The sequence below is a fragment of the Epinephelus moara genome, chromosome 20 (genome assembly GCF_006386435.1).
Source record: "Epinephelus moara isolate mb chromosome 20, YSFRI_EMoa_1.0, whole genome shotgun sequence".
In the NCBI taxonomy this organism is placed as follows: Eukaryota; Metazoa; Chordata; class Actinopteri; order Perciformes; family Serranidae; genus Epinephelus; species Epinephelus moara.
The window spans coordinates 18,031,552-18,055,173 of NC_065525.1; the positions used below are offsets into that span (position 1 = coordinate 18,031,552).

General features: G+C 45.1%; 2 protein-coding genes across 2 annotated transcripts in view; both read left to right on the forward strand.

The window, feature by feature from the left end:
- Positions 1-10,576, forward strand: part of b4galnt4a (beta-1,4-N-acetyl-galactosaminyl transferase 4a) — a 179,517-nt gene extending 168,941 nt beyond the window's left edge. Inside the window, exons 10-20 of the mRNA XM_050073770.1 lie at positions 403-567; positions 894-1,003; positions 1,511-1,611; positions 1,881-1,954; positions 2,054-3,608; positions 4,089-4,468; positions 5,063-5,216; positions 6,276-6,348; positions 7,058-7,211; positions 7,509-7,635; positions 8,389-10,576. Of these exons, the coding sequence (XP_049929727.1) occupies positions 403-567; positions 894-1,003; positions 1,511-1,611; positions 1,881-1,954; positions 2,054-3,608; positions 4,089-4,468; positions 5,063-5,216; positions 6,276-6,348; positions 7,058-7,211; positions 7,509-7,635; positions 8,389-8,503 (3,008 nt within the window). The 3' untranslated portion in view covers positions 8,504-10,576. The remainder of the gene's footprint in view (positions 1-402; positions 568-893; positions 1,004-1,510; positions 1,612-1,880; positions 1,955-2,053; positions 3,609-4,088; positions 4,469-5,062; positions 5,217-6,275; positions 6,349-7,057; positions 7,212-7,508; positions 7,636-8,388) is intronic.
- A 2,764-nt stretch (positions 10,577-13,340) lies between these two features.
- The window catches only part of abtb2b (ankyrin repeat and BTB (POZ) domain containing 2b), a 48,808-nt gene continuing 38,526 nt past the window's right edge, over positions 13,341-23,622 (forward strand). The window contains exon 1 of the mRNA XM_050073027.1: positions 13,341-14,769. Within this exon, the coding sequence (XP_049928984.1) occupies positions 13,878-14,769 (892 nt within the window). The 5' untranslated portion in view covers positions 13,341-13,877. The remainder of the gene's footprint in view (positions 14,770-23,622) is intronic.

A 23,622-nucleotide genomic window follows, 5' to 3' on the forward strand; every position in this document is an offset into this window, starting at 1 on the left:
CACCCTGTTAATTATAAAGCATTTCTCCCATCAGGCCTTGCTCCTGACATGCCATTAATCACAGATGCTCTCTCCTCCTCCCCTGCTATCGATTGGTATAATTATGACTCTGCTCTGCTCTGTATTTGTTTTCTTCCAACTTGTTTCTGATCCTCTCACTTCAGCTTTTGTTTGGGGTCTGTCCTCCTCTTCCTCTTCTTCCTTTTGTTTCCTTTCTCCCCGCTGCTCTTTCTGTCGTCTTTGTCCCCATTCTCCACCTCCTCGTGATGGGTAAAGATTTATGAGTGTGACACAAATAACGGGCATGATATTGTCTGTTATTAAGATACTCGAAGCAGTGAGTGAAATAATGGCCTCTCTCCTTCTTCTGCACCACCTCTGCTGCCTGTGTGTATTTTTCAGACGAGTCCAATCTGAAGATGAACAGCGTGGACCACATCCCCCAGACCTTGGCCAGTCACATCCGTCTCCCAGAGGAGGCTCAGCCCCAGGGTCTGGAGGGAGGCAGCGTCATGCAGCACGGAGCGGATATGCTGAAGCCAGACCCCAGGGACACCTTCTACAGCAGTAAATCTGCCAGTCATCGTTTCAGGCTGCCTGCTATTTTTCTGTCCTCATGCTGATTTTCTTGCCTGTCATTTTCTCTAACTGACTGATGATGACAGTCTGAATGCAGCTGAACTGACAGCCAGCAAGACTGTGAGCCAGTCAGTCATTTCATCTGGCTGGCTGTATTCCATTTTTTTGTTTGCTTTGCCTCCTTGTTTTGTCTTTGCCTTGATCATCTCGCAGCTGTCTGCCTCTGAAGTCTGTTGAAACTAGAATTCCATATACACATTTGTTTATGCCTGATTTCTAATATTCACCTCCCCTTCTTTCTTCTCTCTCCTCAGCTCCGATGATCGACCCCTCCCGACTGGAAAATGTTCTTCCGGCCTGTCTCTACTCTCCAACCTATGTAGTCAAAGATTTTCCTATCGCCAGATACCAGGGCCTGCAATTTGTAAGTCATCTTTCCATCACCTTTCCTCTCGATTGCGAAAAGACCTGCCACTAGGGTCATAAGAAATGCATCTAATTATGGCAGTAATCTGTTAATCTGCTGAAAAAGTATCTCCGTAGTGTAATATTTAGCTCAACTGGGCTGAGAACAGAAGGGCAGAGAAGCTAAGTCCATGCTGGTTTGGAAATTACATCTCTCCCTTTGTATCAAAACATATAAAGGAAGCTGGTAGTGTTGAGCGCTGCTTCCCCCTTTAGGACAACAGGAGTTACTGCAGCAGCTGCAGAGATAAGTGATAAGCTGAAAAAGAGAGCCAAGAAAACGCAGCAGATCTATTTTAGATTTGACAGAAATCACCCCCAACAAAATAAGGCATTATGTAGAGTAAGTGATTGAATGCTGGTGTTAATCTAATCCTGACAGTGCGCCGCTTAATGAGAATGAACTCCTTTTATCAGTGTGTTCTGGGGTCATTGCATTTTTGATTGACATTTGACTTTCCATTAGGTCTATCTGTCCTTCGTTTACCCCAATGACTTCACTCGTCTCACCCACATGGAGCGAGAGAACAAGTGTTTCTACAGAGAGTCCCCTATCTACTTGGAGAAGTAAGGACATTATTGCTTTTATCTCTCAGAGAGCAAAGGGAACATTTGTCTCTGTCTTGCATATATGAGCGAGTACACTGATTATGCAGAATGACTGCTCAAGTGTCTGTGAGTTGGATGGCAGTGATTCATGCGACCTCTCACCAAGAGATTAAGTTTATTATACTGCAAGGCACATTGAAACTTCAACCTTCTTTTAATGCGTGTGGCTGTGTGTGTTAATGTGTGTGTGTGTGTGTGTGTGTGTTGCCTCCTCTTGCGTCTGCCAGGTTTGGTTTCTACAAATATATGAAGATGGATGAGGAGGAAGATGACAGACCGTTCTTCTTCCCTAACCCAGATGGTAACTAATAATGAATCGAGACACACTCATGCATGCAGTCACATGTATATACACACACATGTGCACACCATTTCAACTTTGTGTCCTTCATGTCTCCAGATTTCCTAGAGGAAGAGGAGGTGGTGGATGTAGAGGACGAGGCAGAGATTGTTGGCACACAGTCCCCCAAAAAGCCTTCTCATCCCAGCCAGACCAGCCACACCTCCAATCCCTCCCATCAGCACTCAAAGCCTGCTCCAACACCAGCTGGCAGAGAAGGGGAAGAAGAGGAGGAGGACCCTGATGAGGAGGAGGAGGGAGCAGTCAACAGTATCATACGCCACAGAGAAAGGAGACACTTTCCTCGCAGAGATGGACAGATGGGTAGGGATTTGGACAGAGACTGGGGAAGAGATCATACAAACATGAGACAAAATGCCAGGAAGGGACTTGAAGAGCCCCAACCCAGGGTGCTTCAGCCTGACATGGACAGCGTGGTCCGGGGTCGCTCCTTGTCTTGGATCCGTACAGGTCCAGCAGAGTTGAGCCCTGGCAGGAAAGGAGGGGCAGCAGGTGGTGGAGGAGGAGGAGGAGGAGGAGAGAAGGGAGCTGAAACTCCTCCTAAACTGAGCAAGTCTTCACTCCTGTTCCCCCAGAAGTCCTCCCTCTCTGCCCTTGCCAGCCGAGCCAAGCAGATCCTCAGCAATTCCGCCCATAGCAACAACTTCCACGATAACACCAACAACAAGCTTGCTGGAAACAAGAAGGAGAAGAGGGAGGAGAACAAGATCTACATCACCAGGCCTCGACCTGCCAAGGAGCGAGAGAGGGACAGAGAGAGGGAGCGGGAGCAGCGTCGAGAGCGGAGGGAGGAGAGGGCTTCTCGCCATCCTCGAGAGGTGTTCCCGGGGGTCTTTCTGTACCAGACTGGAAAGACCACAAGGCTGGTAAACCTGGGTGCTAAAGGACATGCTGGGGGAGGCATAACAGGAGGAAGGAGTCTTGTTAGTGCCCCTCAGCTCTGGCCCAACCCCCCCACAAAAGAGGGTAAGACATCTCCTCAAAATGGAAGCATCAGCATACAGAATGAAAGTGTACAGAAGTCTGGCAGCAGGGCGGCAGGTGAGAACCATCCAGAGAAAAGCAAGAGGAAAGGGGAGCATTGGGATTTGAAGACTACTATCACTGCTGATGTACCCAGCAAAGGTGACCTGTTAACCCCACTTTCCCATCATCAAGATCCCCCTCCAGTTACCCAGCAAAGGTTAAACACCACAGAAAACACACTCCAAGGTCAAACACGAGTCACCTCCTACCTCAGGACCTCCGAGATCACAGAGTCCCAGCAGCAGCCGGATCCGGACCCCAACCCGGCAGAGCTCGACCAGGATACAAACCGCTCTAATCCTGACGCCGACCCCGATCCCGAGCCAGAACCAGAGGAGGGCGAGATGTCGGACTACAGCTACGAGGAGGTCGAGGCTCGGCCAGGTTGGGCAGAGGAAAGCATCAATTGGCAGAGGACCTTCTCAGTCAACCCGATGGACTTTGAGCTGCTGCGCTCTGACTGGAATGACCTTCGCTGCAACGTGTCGGGTAACCTCCAGCTGGCAGAGAGTGAGGTGGTGGACGTGCTGGCACAGTACATGGAGAAACTCAACGAACGCAACGGAGGGTGAGATAAAAAGCGGGAGGGAGTAGGGATGGTGTGAGAGTAAAAGAGGGCTTATGTTTGCCTGCAACATTCTAAGTTCAAATGTGGTTTCTTTTGCTAATCATTATGTGAAGCAAGAAGTAATTTCACTGAGAACATATTGGTCATGCCCCGATGCTTTGACTTCATGTTAGGAGTCCTCTATGTGCTGATTACCATTTTCTGCAGCAGTGCTTAAAAACCTTGATTGTTATTTGTGTAAAGTAGCTTGGTCTGTTTTCATTTTCCTCCCAAATCACACCATGCCGACTTCACTCGCTGCTTCAGTAGCCACATTTTTTAAGTGGTCTGCTTACAGTCAAACAATAATTAATCCAGTTGTGAGAGTGATATGAGAAATAGTGTTTTGTATTTCCATAGCCCCCCTTTCTTTTATATTATATTCCAGAGCGTGTACCCATCTGTGCTTTCTTGAGCTTTTTTTTCCTGCCTCTGCTCCAGGATCTACACCCTGCTGAGGATCGTCAACGTTGAGAAGCGGCGCGATTCAGCGAGAGGGAACCGTTACTTGGTGGAGCTGGAGCTAATGGAGAGAGGCCGCAGCGTGGTGCGTCTGTCAGAGTACATTTACCTGCTGCTCCACCGCAGCAGGCAGGGAGAGGAAAGTCTAGAGAACACTGACTTTGCCCCGGCCTCTGCACCCGCTTCGGCTCCGTCTGCTGCCACGTCCAGCCTCACCACTCCGCCGCCCCCTCCCTCCACTAGGTCCCCCGCCCGGCCCGGAGCGACCCCCTGGAGCACTGCCTATGCTAAGCCTCTGCTCTGCCAGCCAGTCATGCTACAGTGGAGGAGAGATGTCATGGTGCACTTTGTGGTGCCAGGTCAGTCAAAAGGGGACTTCGATAACTTTCAAAACTGAAATAGTGGTACAAAAGCAACTGTCATATTAATGCTGCATTCACATGGAATCAGGGAGACAGCAGATGGCAAACTGGATATCGCTAGGCAAGACCGGTAGCGAATACAGGGCAATGTAGCGGTAGACAGCATAGCTTTCTAAAGTTAAAATATTTAGACTTTTTGCCGTCCTCTGTGACTGAATTAACAACAGATTTGACATAGCTTCTTCACACAAGACAAAAACACGGTCCATCTGGTCAACTACTGGTCATTACTAGGAAAATAACATAAAATAATAAACACAAAACGATTTTACTTAATATAATTTATTCCATTATTCTAAACAATATGGCATCAGCATTGCAACATATGGTCATGCATGTTTGTTGTCCTGCCATTCCGTCATACTGCATGTTTGTTTTTCCCTTACTGTCCAGAAGGTGTTGTTCTATTCTGTGCACACAACAAATATACATCATGAAAGGAAAAGGAGAATCACTTCTTTCATATTTCTTGTTTTCTTTTCTTTTCCTAACTTGCTATCTACTTTTTCTACCGTTCTTACTTCCCTTCAGTGAAAAACCAGGCTCGCTGGGTACAGCAGTTTATCTCCGACATGGAGAATCTTCATCGCCAGACAAAGGACGACAATTTCAGCATCATCATTGTCGACTTTGAGAGCGAAGACATGGACGTGGAGCAGGCACTAAGAGAGAGCACTGTGCCAAGGTGTGTGTGTGTGCATCACAATCAGCCACCTAATATGAGTTTAAAGGTCCAGTGTGAACGATCTAGGGGGATTTATTGGCAGAAATGGAATATGATTTATTAAGCATATTTTCTTTAGTGTATAATCACCTGAAAATAAGAATCATTGTGTTTTTTGTTGCCCTAGAATGTTTCATTTATATTAATAAAGGGAGCAGGCCCTCGCCCACTGAGATTGCCATGTTAAACCACCATGTTTCTACAGTAGCCCAGAACGGACAAACCAAACACTGTCTCTAGATAGGGCCATTCATGTTTTTGCATTTTTGTGTCAGCCACCATAGTAACAAGGCCTTCTGCAACGAGCAGCATCGAAAAAACAACAACTTTTTAAACATGAAACTGCTTTATTCAGTGTTTTTACAGGTTTAAATCACCAGGTCAGTTTGTCTCAGAGAGGAAGAGACCTCTACGGATAGTAGGAGTAAAAACCTCTTGAAAGTCTGGGTCATAAGTTATCAGACAAAAATGAGGAGTACAAATTAGCAGGTGCTAGGCTAACGGCCTGTTTGTAACATGGCAAACAGCATCAGAGAAACACTGATTTGTAACATGAAACTGCTTTATTCAGTGTTTTACCGGTTTAAATCATGGGTCCAGTTGTTTTGTTAGCATGGCTCCTGGTAAAAACCTCTTGAATGTCTGGATTTGAAATAAGGTGAGCACACATTGCAGGCGCTGGGCAAGCGAGGTCTGTGAGGTGCCAAACAGCATAGAAGAAACACTGATTTGTAACATGAAACTGCTGTATTCAGTGTTTTTACCTGTTTTAGTCACCTGATTCATTTGTTTTGGAGAGGAAGACACTTCCACGGACAGTTTGGCTCCTGGTAAAAAGCTTTTGAACAAGGAACACAAGGACAAGTTTCAGCTGGTTGTAATCTGCAATAATCCTAACCAGTAGATGCTACTAAATCTCCCTTAAATCTTACATACTGTTCCTTTAAATAAATGTTGAGATGATTTAGAATATTTTCAAGGCTTTTCAAGTGATGTGTGTGCATATTTTTGTTTGAACAGATATGAGTATCTAAGGAGAGAAGGCAACTTCGAGCGCTCAGCCGGACTGCAGATCGGAGTGGACACTATTGAGGTTAGAGAAACAAACATACACACAGAGGCGAGACAACAACGTGAGCTGGCAGGGAAAAAGCCACTCACTGAAGGTCAGCCACTCATACTGACCACATGACCTTTACTGATGGACAGACAGAAAGAACACTCATGCATAATGAATACATCACTGCCACGGCGGTCTGTCACGGGCTGCGGATCTCGCCCTTAACCTCCGAGCCTCCTCCTGCTTCCCTTCGCCCTCTCCCACAGAGCCTGGCTGTGGGTGACAGCGAATCGCTTAGACAGTTAGCTGCATTTCCTCTGTCATGTGTATGCCATAGCTGTCACATCCATTCGCTTTCGCAGGTTATTTGTGTGCATGTGCCTTTAACACCGCTCTCTGGCTGTCTCCCTGTCACACACGCGTGCACACCCACCCACAGGGGCGTGGAGCGGCTGGAAATTTGGACAGACGTTGATCCGTCAGTTGAGTGTCAGTGCTGTCACGGTGGGATGACGGGGCCGTCACTCATGTCTGAATGACCTGCAGGCTCTGGAAGTGAAGACAAGCCACTGATGCTGAGCCCAGACTTCTCCACTTTCTTTAATCCTAAAATCCTATATTAGGCGTTACGTGAACATCCAATTGCACGCTCACATTTGCACCAGCTCGTACACAGAGTCACAGATTCAGAGATGATTTCAGTGTAATGAATGTATACGTGCACGTTTGTTTCCTCTTTCAGGATAGTCACAGCATTGTGTTCCTGTGTGATCTGCACATCCACTTCCCTCTCAACATCTTGGAAAGCATCAGGAAGCACTGTGTGGAGGGACGCCTCGCCTTCGCTCCCATTGTCATGAGACTCGGCTGCGGCAGTTCGCCACATGAGCCTGATGGTAACAAACAACAAAACACACACGCATTACACGCTTGCAGGCACACGTCTGCGCTCGTACAGGAATAATAACACTCACGCATTAACATAGTTTAGTTTGACTCGTCACTCAAACTTATTCCCCAGTTCCAGACACTTACTTTGAATTCATAACAGAAAATTTCAATTTACATGCATAATAAAGGCTCTTGCATCAGGAGCACATACTGTTACTTTGTAGGCATCAGATCACAGTTGATGCAACGGTGTGCAATGGGACCAATAGTTCCTTTTAACTTTCTTTTTGTTCTTTCCGCAGGTTACTGGGAGGTGAACGGCTTCGGCCTGTTTGGAATATATAAGTCTGATTTTGATAAGATCGGAGGGATGAACACGGAGGAATTCAAAGACCGCTGGGGTGGAGAGGACTGGGAGCTGCTAGACAGGTAACCCAGCAACAAGCTGACACCATAGCTCCACAATGAATACTATTAAGAGACTATATAGAGTTCTTTTTTATTTAGACTGTGTCACAAGATGTTGACTCAACTCTATTATGATGTTTAAAGTTGTAGTAAACATTGCACACTTTTTCATGGTAGTACCAGGAGCTTATACAATCGTGCCCTCCTTCTGTGTATTATAATTCATCACTGTTAAGATACAATGTTTATAGATGTTGCTTGGATTGTCAAACACTTATAAAGTGTATACAGTAAATGTACTCTTTTAAAGCAATAAAGGTGGATAGTGGGTACAACAGCAATAGGTGCTATATGTGTCAGCCAGCAAGGTCTTAAAATATTCAGTGTAAGGTATTACCTACATTTACTAACATCAGGAAAGGTTGCTGCTGTCGAAATGTGTTGCAATTATGAGCTGAATTTGGGTAAAGGAGAAGCCAGTTATCCCTTATAGACACGTTTTCTCACTTACCTCTTACCTCTTATGCTATGGAGCCATGCAGGTTATCTTGGTTGAATTCAGATTACTGCACTCATCCCCAAGATAACAGGGATGGATATAACATGTTTAGACCCTACCCAGATGTAAGTTTCGTCAGTATTTTGAACATGATCTAAGAACAGTTGTTAACCCTATTTTCTGCTGATGAAAAAAGCATGTCACTTTCCTTGCAACCCACTACAATGAAAATAACCCAGTTTTAACTTAGCATTTCTCCCTCCCATCACCTCTAGGGTACTGCAGAATGGTTTGGAGGTGGAGAGACTACGCTTGAGGAACTTCTTTCACTACTACCACTCCAAACGAGGCATGTGGAACGCCCAAAACAAGAAAACCCCAAAGGGGTAGCGCCCCCCCTGCTGGTCGGAGGATTTCTGAACCTACCTGCAGATCCACTGTGTGTGAGAGAGAGACCTGTGGGAGCTCGCTCACTGCCTGAACTCTGCCTTTTTTTGAAACGGGCTCCTCTCGGGGACGCCCCCGTTTCGCCATCGGCCCCTCTTGTATGCTTGTCTGTACGAGGAAACAGAGTCCAAATCTGAATTGTACAAGCGAGCCGTTTACGCAGATAGACCTGAGTCATCACTTTGCCTCACTGACTGAACTACTGTACAGAGAGAAGAGAGTTATTTTTGTTCTCCTTCTCTCTGTCCTTTTTTTGGTGCAATGTTTTCAGACAGACTGGGAAAGCAGCTGTTTTTTGTGTGAGTGTGGTTGTGTGTATGCGTGGGTATGTACATATATAGGTGTATGTGGGTGTGTTGCCGCTTGTGTGTGCTCATGGTGACAGGAAGCACCTTTTTCTAACAAGGAGATGTGAAGACAACCTAAGATCTTTTTTTCTAACACGCTCTCACGTGGGAGCCTAATAGAATGTGTGTCAACATGTTATTCAGATAGAGTCAGGCATGGTGACGTAGATCGAGTAGAGGAACTGTCTTTGGTAAAACACTCTTTCTAAGTATCAACTACTACCTGTTGGATATCATTAATCAGTATGACAGAGGTGCTGAAGTTCTCCTGGTATTACAAAACAAAGAAGGTTTTTTGAATCATGGAAGCCCCCTTTCTGAATCGATACTGACAGATACGTCATCTTTATCTCTCTTTCTGTCCCTTCAACTCATTTCTGCCTCTGTCTGTTTCAGTGTCATGCTGATTTGTGCATTTGTATCTGTTGAAGCATCAGTTTTATGTACGACACCCATATTAATGCTAGCTATCGGATATGACTTGATTTTGTTTCATCAACTGGAGTTTGTTCTGCTGTTAATTATTTTTAAGGAGCTCTCGTGTTCTGACAGCGTGGATGCACTACCATTTAAGGTGCTATTTTCTGTTCTGAAACACTGAATTTGTGAACAGTTTTACACCTGTCAACTCTACTGACGGTATCCATTCCCTCCACATCTCTAACCTCATTGTCAGCTGTAACAGGAAGGAAGCATGTATCAAGCATTTTTCAGAGCTGCGAGTTGCATTTTTAGATATTAGAATTTGAGGGATTAAAACGCCGTCTCTCATATTCAAATACAACCGAGACAGGGAAAGGTTAGCTATCGAAAACAGACACTCTTCTTTTAAGCTTGTACACAGCTCCAACAAGAAGGGAGACCAGTTCATGTGTTGGACACGACGTGGTGAGGCATGGCTGTTTCACAAATGTGTGCCTTTTATCAGGGTTTGGCTGCGGGCAGTTTTTAAACTAATGACAGAAGAGGGCAGGGACAGACAGAAATACACAGTTATTTATCAGCAGGCTGTAACGTCACTGTACATTCAGATACACTGTAAAAGAGGGAAATATGGTTCTCTTCAATGGATTACAGATGTTTCAGTGTATTTATTATATTACCTTAGAAGCAGGAAAGAGCGGTCTTTACAAGCTAGTTACCCCGTTAGTGAGAAACACAGAGATGGTACTAATGACTACTGAGTGAAGTCAGGAGGTGCGATGGAGACTCACTGGCAGCTGCAGTCCAGCAGGACCCCACCTGTTCCCATTAGTTTGGCTGGAGGCCGGGCTCTTAATGCCTCTGTTTATGCAACATGGTACTTATATTGATGGGGAGCGGCTGGAGGGCTCAAGGCTGGCTGAACATATATGTGGATGGGAGTTAATGATCCGTTATTGACTACATGATTGTCAAAAATGCCCTCCAAGACCCTTTCTTTGCCTCTACAGGAAAAAAGGTCTATACTGTACGTCATTTAACACTGACATGGGACTATTTAAAGAACAAAAGAAACACATTAAATATAAGACTATATATATAAGAAACATAAAAATGAAAAATAGGAATATACATTCCAAGGTAATTTCTGTGAAATTGTTTTGTAGAGAAAAGGTTTTAAGAATGTATTGTACTTTTATTTTGATTTGTTGGGTTTTTGCAAATAAAATTTTATGCTTACGTCCAGATGATTTTTCAGATGTTGCTGTTTTTGTTTGTTTGTGTGGGGGTTTTTTTGTTTTGTTTTTTTGCTTTGTTTTTGCTTTGTTGCCTCTTGTAGGATATTTGTGAAAAATATCAGTTACAACCCTATTTTCTATCTGACCACACGGTGGTGCTCCACTCATACATACAGTATACATACATACATACACACATACCTGCAGACATACAGTGGTTGAATGGATCAAACGTGAAAATGAAATGAAGAACATCTATATATTTTGAGCAGTGGCAGGGTTGAGTCACTGTAGGTGAGAAGATTAGTGTGAAGACAAATGAAGAGCATTTCAAAATCCCCCTCCTACACTCACTCACACACACTCCCTCTGTCTGAGATCACCTCCTTTATGCTTGACCATGCATGAAAAGCTTATTTAAATCACACCAGTTAGGTGACATGATAGGGTATTTTTGTACCAAAAAAGGGTGTATCAAGCTTAATGGGTTTGTACAAATGTTTAAATAATAAACTATATTCAGGTGGATTAAAAAATGTTCACAGTGATTACTTAAAGTTCATTTTGCCAAGATTTGAACAGGCCCTGATGCACTTTTATTACCAGCTACAAGTGCAAAGTAACTATGACATCATGATAAAACCCTCTGTAACCCTCGCGCTGCTTCACCTCTCTGACTCTGACATCACCACCTAGTTACCCACTCTAAGTTAAATTGATCCAATATCACATTTCTTGTGTTTTATGACCAATGCAGAGAGAAAAGCAAACATTGTGAAACTAACATTTAGAGCTCCAGCAGAGCTGTAATGTTTTCAGGACCACATTTAATCATTCACAGGGCTTTTTGTTTTGAGTTGTTGATCCCCCCCTGTGTGTGCCCCTTTGCTCTGGGTGGTGGTCTGCCCTGAGTGCTCACGCACGCAGGGAGACCATGAGGTAAACGCTGTCCGCACCACCTCTACGTGAGGTCTGGATGAGGCAAGTGCTAACCTCCTGTGAACTCCCCTACGCCCAGTGTGTCTTCTGATCTCATTTAGAGGCACTTTGACTAACAGTGAAAAACAGTCAGAGGTTGACTAGACTGAAAGGTTGACTCCCTACTCAATTCCCTGACTGAGTGATTCATAGACCGTAATGTATGAGTAGGTGTGTGTGTGTGTGTGTGTGTGTGTGTGTGTGTGTGTGTGTGGGGGGGGGGGGTCACTCTTTCCACTGGAAATACATACATGGTATAGCATGTCCTGTAATGTCCAGGTCTGTAAATGCGCATGAAAACCTTCATTACAGCCACTTTCACAATGTGTTGCAGTGTCAAAAGCATACATGGTGAGAGTTCTGCTCTAAACTCATTTTGCAATAGTGTTGGACTCTGTCCCATGTGGGGGCACACCCTACCTGTCTATGTGATGAGAAGCAGGTAGTCACAGGCCTCTTCAACATGTTTGCTTTATTTTGACCTCAAGCATGTTACAGCGCTTAACCAGGATCAACAAACAGGGCCGCACGTTGCTTCAAAACGGGTTTCGAAAGAGGATTTGTGTAAAGTTTGTTTTGAAAGCAAGAGCTGACACTTTTTTGGCATCACCTCTGCTGAATTGGTGCAGAATGAGCACAAAACAGTGGACTTGGTACAAACAATACGAGCCAGTACACAATGTCTTAGTCGGAAAACTTAAAAAAAAGAAAACTACATGTACTTATTTAAGCTATTACAACACATCTGTCTAAATAAGCTTTTAAAATGCACTTTCAGTGAAATCCCTAAGCCTCATCAAATCAAAGTAAACCACTCCACCTCTTGCATTATTACCAAGAGCTTTACAGATTCAATTTCTGTTACAGGCTGCAGGTGAGAGATTAGCTAATGTGCAGGCAGCAAGCCAATTCTCTCTGTCAACATGAGGAGATACCCTAACTCAAGTCTGCTCGGTGTGCAGTTTGGTTACAGTAACCAACCACAAGCATTTCCCCAGACCCATTAATATAATAATTGATTAGAAACACATGGCTTTGTTGGTAAAATGTGTTAATTATAATAATTATAATAAAGACACGATGGCAGAGGAGACACCCGCACACCAATGCAACTGGGCTGGACAGAAAAAAGGTTCACAGGCTGAGATCAATTTATTCAGAACATCTGTGCACAATACAAAGGGTGCTCAAAGTGCAAAAAAAGAATACAATGCAAATAAAAACAGCAGCTGACTACCATCAGTGCTGCTGACATGAGAACAGATATAGACACAGACGGATTACAACCAGGTGTGGTGAATCAGTCAGCTGGTGCCACCAATTAGATGAGATCAACTCTGAGGAGCAGAGGCCTGATTGCCAAATGGGACAGTGACCCTTCCAATGAGTGTTGTACTATTCATAACATGCTCAAACACCTATGTATGATAGCGTAACATATACAAAAAAACACACAATTATATGCAGAATTAAAACACACACACACACACAAGAATTTCCCCAGACCCATTAATATGCTAATTAATTGGAAAGCATAAGAAAAAACACATGTAAAACAGTTGTAGTAACATGAATCTATAATAAGGACTTTGTGTGAATGTGTAAAAACAAATTTGTTTGGGAATTTGTTTGATGCTCATTTGAGGCAAAACAAAGTTTTCTTATTCTCTCAAATTTAGCAAAGAGCTGGGGCGGGTTTTGATTGGCTGCCCGTAAAAGCGAGCCCTCCTCTGATTGGTCCGCGAGCTGCTTCCGTGTTGTCATTCAGCAGCGGCCCCTCCCCCCGCACATCTGTAGCTGAGTGTCTCCTACAGCCTCTTTCTGACCGAGCACCGGGACGGCAGAGAGATGAGGTAGTCTCGGACTTTCCACGGCTTTTGACGAAAACGAAACCGTTTCGCAGTGTTGAGCGGTAACACAGGATATGTTTTAACAAATGAACACTAGTCTGGTTGTTCTCAGAGAGCGTGGAGACACTTCGTCGTGTTTTTAAAAGACTGTGGACACCGGAGGAAAGTTTAAATCCCTGCGCTGCCCGGGGGGAAAGGTGAGACGGGCGCGACTTCAATTTCATTAGCTGTCCCGGCACTACAGGGTGGTTTTGATTAAAATTTGGCTGCCTAGTGGAGTTTTATCCGCGGGTACAGTTGTGTTGTTTCGCTGTCCTGCACTGAACTCTGTTTAGCAGCATGTCTGACAAGTGTGCCGCTGTGTAACCAGTTCATCCAGCTCTGCGGGGAGTTTCGACTGCTGCTTGGCTGACTTCAGGTAAACCGTTGACGAGGTTTGCGGCTCGTCCAAAAACACCCCTGCACACACACTTTCACAATAATGGCTGGTTTGAGCAATGTCCACATGAAAACCCTGGAGGACCTGACGCTGGACTCTGGCTACGGGGCGGGGGACTCCTGCAAATCCCTCAGCCTGTCCTCCTCCAAGTCAAACTCCCAGGCCTTCATGACGGCCCCTCACCGGGGCAACTGGTGGTATTACTCCGGCTCCATGAACAGCAGGAACAACAGCTGGGACACGGTCAACACTGTCCTCCCCGAAGACCCGGAGGACATCTTCTCCAAGTGTCCCCGCTTACCTGACTTGGAGGAGTTCCCCTGGGGCGAGGAGGAGGTGGCAAAGATACTTCGCAAAGTGGCCGGGAGTGGGAGCATCAAAGGGGGACCTGCACCTGTGTTCTCCCCGGACGCGGTGAGGCGGCTGTCCGCCCTCCTCCGCAGGGCTCTCATCCGCATCTCCAGAGAGGCGCAGCGGCTCAGCGTCATGCACTGCCGCTGCACACGCTTCGAGGTGCAGAGCGCCATGAGGCTGGTGCTCAGCTGGGCCCTGGCTGACCACTGCGTCTCTGCTACGGTCAAGGCCATCTCCATGTATAGTATGAGCGCAGGGGAGCTGCTGAGGAAGGGCAAGTCCGCCCGCTGCGGCCTGTCTTTCTCCGTGGGACGCTTCTTCCGCTGGATGGTGGATACCCGCATCTCCGTGCGCATCCATGAGTATGCAGCGATATGCCTGACCGCATGCATGGAAGCTTTGGTGGAGGAGATAGGAGTCCGGGTGCTGATGGCCGAGAGGGGTCATCCAGGGCCAGATTCAGGGTCAGCATGCGCCCCAGTGAGTGCCGAGGCCCTGGAGGGGGTGGTGAACAATGACGCGGAGCTGTGGGGAGTCCTGCAGCACTATGAGCACTTGATCTGCGGGAAGAACGCCAGTGGTAAATATATTTAACTCTTTTCCAGTGTTAAATCAACATTATGTCCAGTTGCAAATGACAGCTTTCAGTGTATGTTTTCCCATGAGGTGATGGATGTCAACATTCACCCCAAACTTTTTCTTTCTGTCACACACTCTCCTTCCAGAGTGCTGGTCACCACTTTCCACTCCCTCACAGTGTGGAAAAGGTGAAATGTGGCCTGCTGCTGTGTACAATAGCAGCTCTTTGTGCGTGAGGCCTTGATGGATTCGTTGTTAATTGGACCTGTCAGAATAGGAAAAAACAGAACAGAGGCATCTGATACAAACAAAGAGAGTATTTTCCTCTCTGACCAAGGCCGTGTGAGGAGAAATGACTGCTGGATTCTGTGTCGGATGGGCAAATTTGATTTTAACTACTTTGCTCTTAGGTAAAAGATTGAGTCTTCACATGTCACTCGTGTTCTGCTGTTGTGATTTGAGGTGCAGAGAGCCTTTAGAGCACAGGCAGGAGGCTTGTCTGTTGACACAGCTCTCTGTTTATGCTGACTTCACCTCTCATCCTCCTGCTGTGTTGGCTGCACTCCTTTCAAATCCTCCCCTTCTTCCATTTCATCGTCCAGCTCTCCTCCTCTTGGACAAATCCCTCTCACCCACCACCATCTCCACATATCTTACATCTCTCTCCCTCCTCTTTCTTCCAGCTCCAGCTGTGCATCCTGCTCCCTGTCCATTTGTTTCCTCCACCCTCACATCCCTCCTTAATCAACTCTCTTTCCCTTCCTTCTTTGTCAAAACCCTAGTAGACTCACAGCGCTCTTTCCGTGGCTGTTTTTGGCAGCCCTGTGTTGAGTTGATTCATGAGCTTGTGTTGGGACAATGTAACCAGCCTTTGTTTGTGGCCCACTACCAGCTCCCCGGAGCAGAGCTTTTTACTACTGCACAATAGCCTTTTGTTGTGTGATCGTGCAGCTTAGCCCAACGCAGAGGGAGTGAAAACAAATGCTGGGGAAGCTGGGCATGGGCATCCATGTACATACACACATGCATAACAGAGAGAGGGGGAGAGAAAATAACTGGTCATAGTCATTATGACAGGGCAGCAGGCTGATCTAAGTTAAGACGTTATCATGCAGGAGCACCTTTCTGTGCATGTGATGCATGCATGCTGTAACTCTGCCAACTTCCTAAAGGTCTGAGATCAATTCAGCACTTTATATACAGTACTTGCACACATGCATGCACACATGCCCTGACACCTTACATTTCACATTCTGTGCAGCTTTCACTGGTTTCTCTCTACTGTGCTCTCCCTTTAAGCCTGGAAATGTGCAGTGCTTTGGACTTGCCAGTTATGTGACCATATGCTTGAGTTAGAGCTGTTTCATTGCAAAATAAGTTAAAGAGCGGCATTTGTCCCAGTATTTAACCGGATGTCTTTTGGTTGGGTCCTATTTTGGTGAGTTCAATCACTGGTTTTGAGAAAGACCAGTGTGTGTGTGTGTGTGTGTGTGTGTGTGTGTGTGTGTGTGTGTATAATAACAACAGACCATTATTCTGACCACCCTTGCTTTTTATAGGCCCTAGACCGAGCTGTTCTGGCCACATACCCCTCTACCACCTTACCACCTGACACCCCACACCCTAAATCTTGCTTTCCGAACCCCCCACTGCTGCTCAGGTCCACCCGCCCCCCAGCCGCCACAACCATTAGTGTGCACAAAAGCAAAGATCCACTTTCTGCTCTCGAACCAGATGCTCTCGGAACGGGAGGGTAGACTACTGATCACATGGAAGGGTACAGTCTGATAAATACTCCTCCCTTCCTCTTGATTTCTCTCCATCTCTCCGGCTCTTTCTCAGGGGCTGGCCCACATCTGGAACTCTTTAAGTCAGAAATGACTTCTACGGCTCCAATAACAATTCTGAAAACTCCCTCCCTCCTCCCCTCCTGCCCTCTCTTGCTCACTCTCGCTCTTGGCCCTCTTTTTTTTTTTTTCTTTGCTATTGCGTTCACGTCCACTTCATCTTTATCTGTTTATTTCTTCTGGTCTACAGGGAGTGCATTAGAGGAACCCGGTTGTGATGTGCCAGGATCTTATTCATTACTCAGGCGCACACTTGGACGGGCACATTCTCGTGCACACTGACACACGCACATACCATGGAAACCTCTTTAGTCTGCTGTGTGTTCAAATGGCTCCACAGCACTGGTTGAACTCACTGCACAGTGCCGCTATACAGAGGAATCCATTTGACATTCATTTCTCCACACAAGGAAATAGCACAAGCTTCCTGGTATAATTTGTATTGATAGTACTGTGGGGCATTTTAAAGTGCAGAGTAGTAGCTTTACTAATGGACAGTGGAAGTGGCTATGAAGGGGTTGGTCTTTATGACTGGCACACAGATGTCTGTTAAACTTTGTCCGACTGGCAGAGCAGTTAAGTGCAGCCGCATTTGAGTTTTTGTGGGACTTTTGCAGTGTTCTCACACTTCTTTTGCATCTGTGTTTGTTTCCCATGTCAGTCGTTAAAGCAATAGTCCAATAGTGAGATATGCAAACTAGTGATTTGACCCTGAGCAAAGACGCTAACTCTCAACAGCTCCATTCAAGCTTTGCAGTGGAAGATTGTGGTTGTAAAGGGCTGCTCTATGACTCGAGTCCGTACAACTGAATGAATGTGAAGCAGGGACTGTCTGAAAGAGAGCATTCATGCACAGCAAAATTTACCTGGATAAATAAACTTTGATTTGGTCCAGCACTAACAAAAAGCAAAGTTCAGTTTCTCCGCTCCAGCTCTATAAAAAGTAGTAAAAAGGCCCGTGAGTAATGGGTTTGGGGTGCACTGAGAGAGCAGGACATATGATTTGCTGCTCAGTATTTCCCTAAATATGTATTTAGCCCAGAAAGAGGCGTGGGAACAGTGGGCAGAAAGATGCAGGGAGAGCAGCCCAGCACTGTGGTCACACAGATGGGGAAACCAGCACTCTCAAAATACACTCCCTGCTCCACAAATCTGGAGCGGGATCAAATACAGTTTTGGAAAACATATCAGGACATTAATATTATAGTGCAATAGACTTAAGTTCATCCTTGTGTGATAGGCATACTGCAAATTTGCCCAGGCATTAAAATCAAGCCTGTGTTTGGCCCGAATAACTGTACAGACAAATTTAGGCTAACCTTGTGAGCACTGCAGCAGCAGGTCAGAGTGTGTATAGAGTTAAGACCATAAGTCATACAGCTTTAGTGGATAATGGTTAATCCGTCATAAAACACTACAATTTATGCTCGTGTGTGTGCTTTGTGTACGTTCCACCTCAGGCTACACACACGCACACACTGATGGCCCATGTCGCTGTTTGCGCTGGCTTCTTGTCTGGTCCCAGCTGTAAAAACACTGACCCATTAGAGTGATGGTGTGCACATGTGTTTCAGTGTGCTCATCTGTGGGTGCTTAAATGTGCTTGTGTGGGTATGGACTATTCTTGGAGAACTATGAGTAATGCCTTCACAGATATGACACCGCAAATGATTTGTCAAGCTATTACAAAACCAATGACACTGATTCGGGAACCTCACATTGATTTCACGTCCTTTTGATGCAGGTCATTAGTTTGTGAAATTAATAACAATCAAAGTCAAATGACTGTCTTCACAGATGGTGTACTCCCCTGTCTGTAACCCGTCTGTACTCGCTCCTCTCTCTTCCTTCTTCAGTCATTATTTTGATCTCAAGCCATGCTCCTCCTATCACATTACAGCAGCATGAGTCATGCTTCTTAAAACTGTTTACAGTAAAGCACTGATAGGGAGGAAGCACAGAAAGATGGGGATGACAGAGAAAGGGCAGTGGACGCAAATAGACACAGACATAGTGACAGCAAACTTGAAAGCGTCAGTGCCCTTGCATCTTGATTTATTCTTGCTAATCTGATTCTTGGAGAGTATCAGTTGAGTCTATCCAGAGAGAACAGATGAGTTCAGATTGGTATTGAGCTTATTTGGCTTGTTTGAATTGGAAAATGTGCAGCCAGTGTGTCACATATGTTACCACAAAGTCCTGGCCATGGTTCTCGAGGGAATCTGTCCTGCACGTTGGTTTGGGGTTGCAGATGGAGTACCTAATGAGGGAAGCAGGAAGACTGGCTGGAAGATGGCTGGAATCTTGGACCAGGCGGCTCAGTGCATTGCCTGAATGCTAGCAATGGTTTTGTTGAAAGAAACCACTGTGCCTCACATCATCCCTGTGTGAAGTCTGGCTTGGAGACAGCACTGCCACATGCACCTGTGTTGGAGTCTGGCATGGTCATTATAACACTAAAACCTGAGTGTTAGATGTCGAGGGTCAGAGATTAAAGGTCAGTGGTAGTTATACTGGTATGAGCAAATGTTCCTCAATATAAAAGTATATAAAAATGAGGACTTGTTTTGCTATGACGCCAGTGGACACAGTTGACATTTGACTTGCTTAATCAGTCATACACTTTGTGATGATATATAGATGGTAAATATAATTTTAATGCTTTTGATATACATTAATTTGCCAGTGTAAGTTGCAATGTGTTGGAAATATCAGCTGTAGAAACGTCTGCTTTCTCTCCAACAGAATGGAACTAGATGACACTCGGCTTGTGGTGCTCAAAGTGCCAAAAAATACATTTGAAATACTCAACAGCGACGTCTCTTTCCAGAAATCATGACCCATTTACTCAAGATAATCCACAGACCTTGTTGCGAGCAGTTTCATGTTGGAACAGTTTTCCTTCTGCTCTACGCCACTCGCCAACTGGGCAGAAGGAAATGTGCATCTACTCATGGAAGAGGTGCTTTGTGCTCGTGGCAGCTGGAGATGTAAACATTAATGTTGTCTCCTTTTTTTTGTGTTGCTTTGAACAGTGCGCAATGGGCCTATAAGGTTTTACATTTCTTGGTGTTCATGAAGCCTAAAGGACAAGTTACTTGTATGGTGTTGCTGTCAGCCTCTGAAACCTTGGATTGGCACTGAGAAGTACAGGCCAATCAGTGCTTATGTTTCTTTGGATCATGTTGGCCTTGGTTGCCACAAGTTACCAGAGCCTTTTTTTTGTCCATCTTGCCACTCAATCAGTAGCTATAGCAACACAAGCCAAAAAGAAAAAGGGTAGGATGGCGACATAGCCGATAATGATTTGACATTGGGATTAAAGTGTGTGACTGTGAGAAAAGCCGATCTAACTGAACAACACAGACATGGTGAGGAGGTGCAATATCAAGGCCTTTCTCCACATAACATTTAGCTCCTGCGGCTCATATTTATTTCCTTTCTTCCACTGACTGACATGCTGCAAGAGAAGTCAGGTCTGTCTGACCTTCACATAAATTTGGAGTGTAAATTAATACTACCAAAGGTGTGTGCAGGCTTTTAGTGTTTACTAAACACTCCTGAGGCTGAAATAAATTTGGTGAAGTTAGAACATCGAGTTAAAAACATTGTCTTTCTGTAAATCATGTAAAATCTGACCTGACAAAGTGTAATGCTCAGTACAAACTATACTGTAATTGTGACTTGAAATGCAAAAATAAAAAAAGACCATGTGCATAATGAGCTACTTTGTTACAGTAGTAATTGCACCCATCCCAGACATAAACTAAGTACAGACAGTCACTAAGAAATCTGTCATTGCTACTAAAAGACAGTCCATCTTACTGCTACGCCACCCTCTCACGCAGTTATTTAAGACAGAGATGGGTTGATGAAGTGTTGCAGCATATGGTTTGCGAAGAAAAAGACATACACAGTACTCCATTCAGTCTTATAATTTGGTTGTTTCTGTGGCAATGCAGATTTGTTCCGCCTTGCTTTTAAACATTTGTACAGAGCTCACAAAGAGTAAACTCTTTGAGTCTCCGTCAAACCTCAAATTATCAGTTTTCCTGCTTCCTACCCCTGAAAAATCAATGCCAACCATAACAATTCTAATTGCTAATATGCATTAGCTGGCACGCATCGGTTTCTCTGTATGTGTGCTCCAACAAAACTGAAGCCAGTTACTATGGTCGATACAGACACATTTTGTGGGTGATTTGGTTGTAATATTTAATTACACACAAACAGATCAGATGGGCAGACTGGGGGGGAAGTGAGGAGCGAGAGCACGGACGGGGTGCAGGGAGTGTGTAGTTTAAATGGAAACAGATTTGTCTGACCAGGGATTGGATATAATAACCCCTTGCTGTGTTCGTTGAAATCTGTTAGAGGCATACTGACTTGGCTGGGGATGGAGCCACGGAGAGACGGGGCGTTAGAGGGAGAGATGAAGCTGCAATCCCACATATCCTCTCTGATTGGGATCCATGTAGCCAGGTTGGTCAGAGCCAAGTTTCTGCAGCTGAGGAAGAGTTTTGTGTGCTAAAGGAAGTGCTGTGATGACTTGCATCAGCCAGCACCGAAAATAAAAAGGACACGGCTTCTTTTGGATGTTCCTCAGCCAAGCTAGGAAAGTGATGTTTTTTCTCCCTTGCGCTTTCAAGTCTAATCTGTTGTTTTTGTAAACGGGCTGAAAGAGGGAGCTTTTTGTGATGCTGTCAGTGACCTCTTTGTCCAGCGGAGTCAGAGCAGCACTGTGCAGAGCCTGAATGGCAAATCTTAGATATATTGCACTGGAAAACCAAACACACCCGTCTGTAGACACACTGTTGTACACATGTCTATCCTCCTCTGGTCACCTTTCACTGTTTACATTTACAATGCACCAGTGTACGCACAAGTAGACATGCGCATTTACACATTTATGATCACACCAATCTGTCATAATTTGATAAAAACAAATACAAACTCCAAGAAAACACATCTGTGCACTGATACCTCTCCACTGTGCACACACATTCACAAAAACTCACACTAAGATACAAGCAAAGGGAAGAAGATGCTTTCCTTCGGACTTGCAGGGGTAGTAAGGTCGTAAGTGCACAGAGGGTGGAGTAAGCAAACATTGCATCAGTGCACAAAGACACTTTGTTAAGGACTTCTATTCCTGTTTTTTCACTGTTGAGCTCCTTTAAGATGGTTTTAGAGGCAAAAGTCATTTAAATGAAATACAGCACTAGGAATAACTGAAGTACTTCATATACCTGCGTCTTCCACTGTGAAATTAGGACAAGCGTCACAAACCACCCTCTACAGGTTGAGCAATAGTTCACAGCTTGCATGAAACAGTTTCTCCAACAGCCCCAAACAGCCAGCCAATTTTCCAGAGGGAGAATTTGGATAGAGAGAGAAAGAGAGCGACAAACATCAAGAGGGAGAATGGAAAAACAGCAGCCTTTATGACAAGCTTGTTTGCGAGTGTGCCAAGTTCAGTAGGCAAAGTGCCCATTGTGACAGGCTAACGGAGGTGTGTGTGTTTCTGAGTGTGTTATGTGTTGCCCTTCAGTCATAAGTAGGCCACCACAACCTTTGACATTTCTTCTCCGTGATTTTTGCTTTTGATGTCTTGCCTTCTCTCCCATCTCCATCTCACCCTTCTGACACTGATGGTATCTGTGCTTTTGAAAGGAACTGTCTCTGTGTGTGTTTGTGTGCATAATTGTTTATGTATGTGTTGGCCTGGATTTGATTTTGCTGTCAGCAGAGTTGATTGAGGGCGGACTGACTGACAGTTGGCATCCAATCACAAAGTGATGAGTGGAGACTGGGAGTGTCTAGTCCTGTTTGACTGAACCTAAGGAGGTGCAGGTCTCTGTGGAATGAAAGCGCAGGGAAGTAAGGGTGTTACTCTGTCTTACTTTCTCGAAAAGTTCGTTGACCTTCAAGTGACAGGAATCGATGCACTTTGTTTCCACAAGTTTTTATCATCACTATGAAACAGGGTAAAACTCCTTGCCACTCTTTCTTCGTCCTCCCCTCCCTCAACTGTCTCGTCTCTCTCTCTGTCAGACACTGGAATGTGTTTGTTTGTGTGTCGAGCCTGCAGCTTCGTCAGCAACAACGCATAAGTAAACATCAAGGCTCAGCGGCTTGTTTGAATCTCTTTTTGTCCACATCACAAGATGCGTCGCCCCTCCCCCAAGTTGTGCTGATAACCAAGCCACTGTGGGTTTTTACAGTAAGTCATTAGAAGTCAATCTGATTTGAGAGTGATTCTCCTGCTATGCTCTATCAAACTTGGTCATCTATTTTCCAACCCCCAAAACACCACATCAGGCTCCTCCAACTTCCCTTTGCCTCTAATACTTTTTATGTGTGTATTTTATTTACTATTGTTTGAGGTTCTCAACCAACATTGATCGCAATCTGTTTCTCTTGCCCTCACCTTTGGAAGTTTGCCTGTTCATCTGTCCTATTTTCCTGCACCCCACTGTGTCTTTTTTAAACTTCCCACTTGCTTTCTGCAGTAAAACACAAGCCTTCATTTAAATAAAAGTTTCCAAAACTTTTGCTTTTCCATCTGCAACCCTGCAACCAGTGCTGTCTCCTAAAAACATCACCTGTTAGGTCAAGGTCAGCCAGATAGACACGTGGTGTTTAAAAAAGCCACAGTGGCGCACACAGCATATTTAGACCAAAACCATGTACAGTAAGGCTTCCTGGAATTCCCTCGTGGTTTAGTGGAGGGAAGGGGCACATTTAGCGCGGGGCCATATGGAGAACACATGTGGGCACAGGAAAACAGACTCTGTCAGGACAGGACACCCTTGGCTGTAGCCTTTAGTCTCTCTCTGTTGATAAGGTCTGCACAGCACATGCACATGTGGACTTCTTCCTGTAACCAAAATAAACAGTTGGGACCCTTTTATGTAATCAAATGAAGATGTGTATATTTAGAGAAAGTGAGCAACAAAACATGTTTGGTGACATGGAGGTGTGACTCCTTGCCTCACACTGTGATT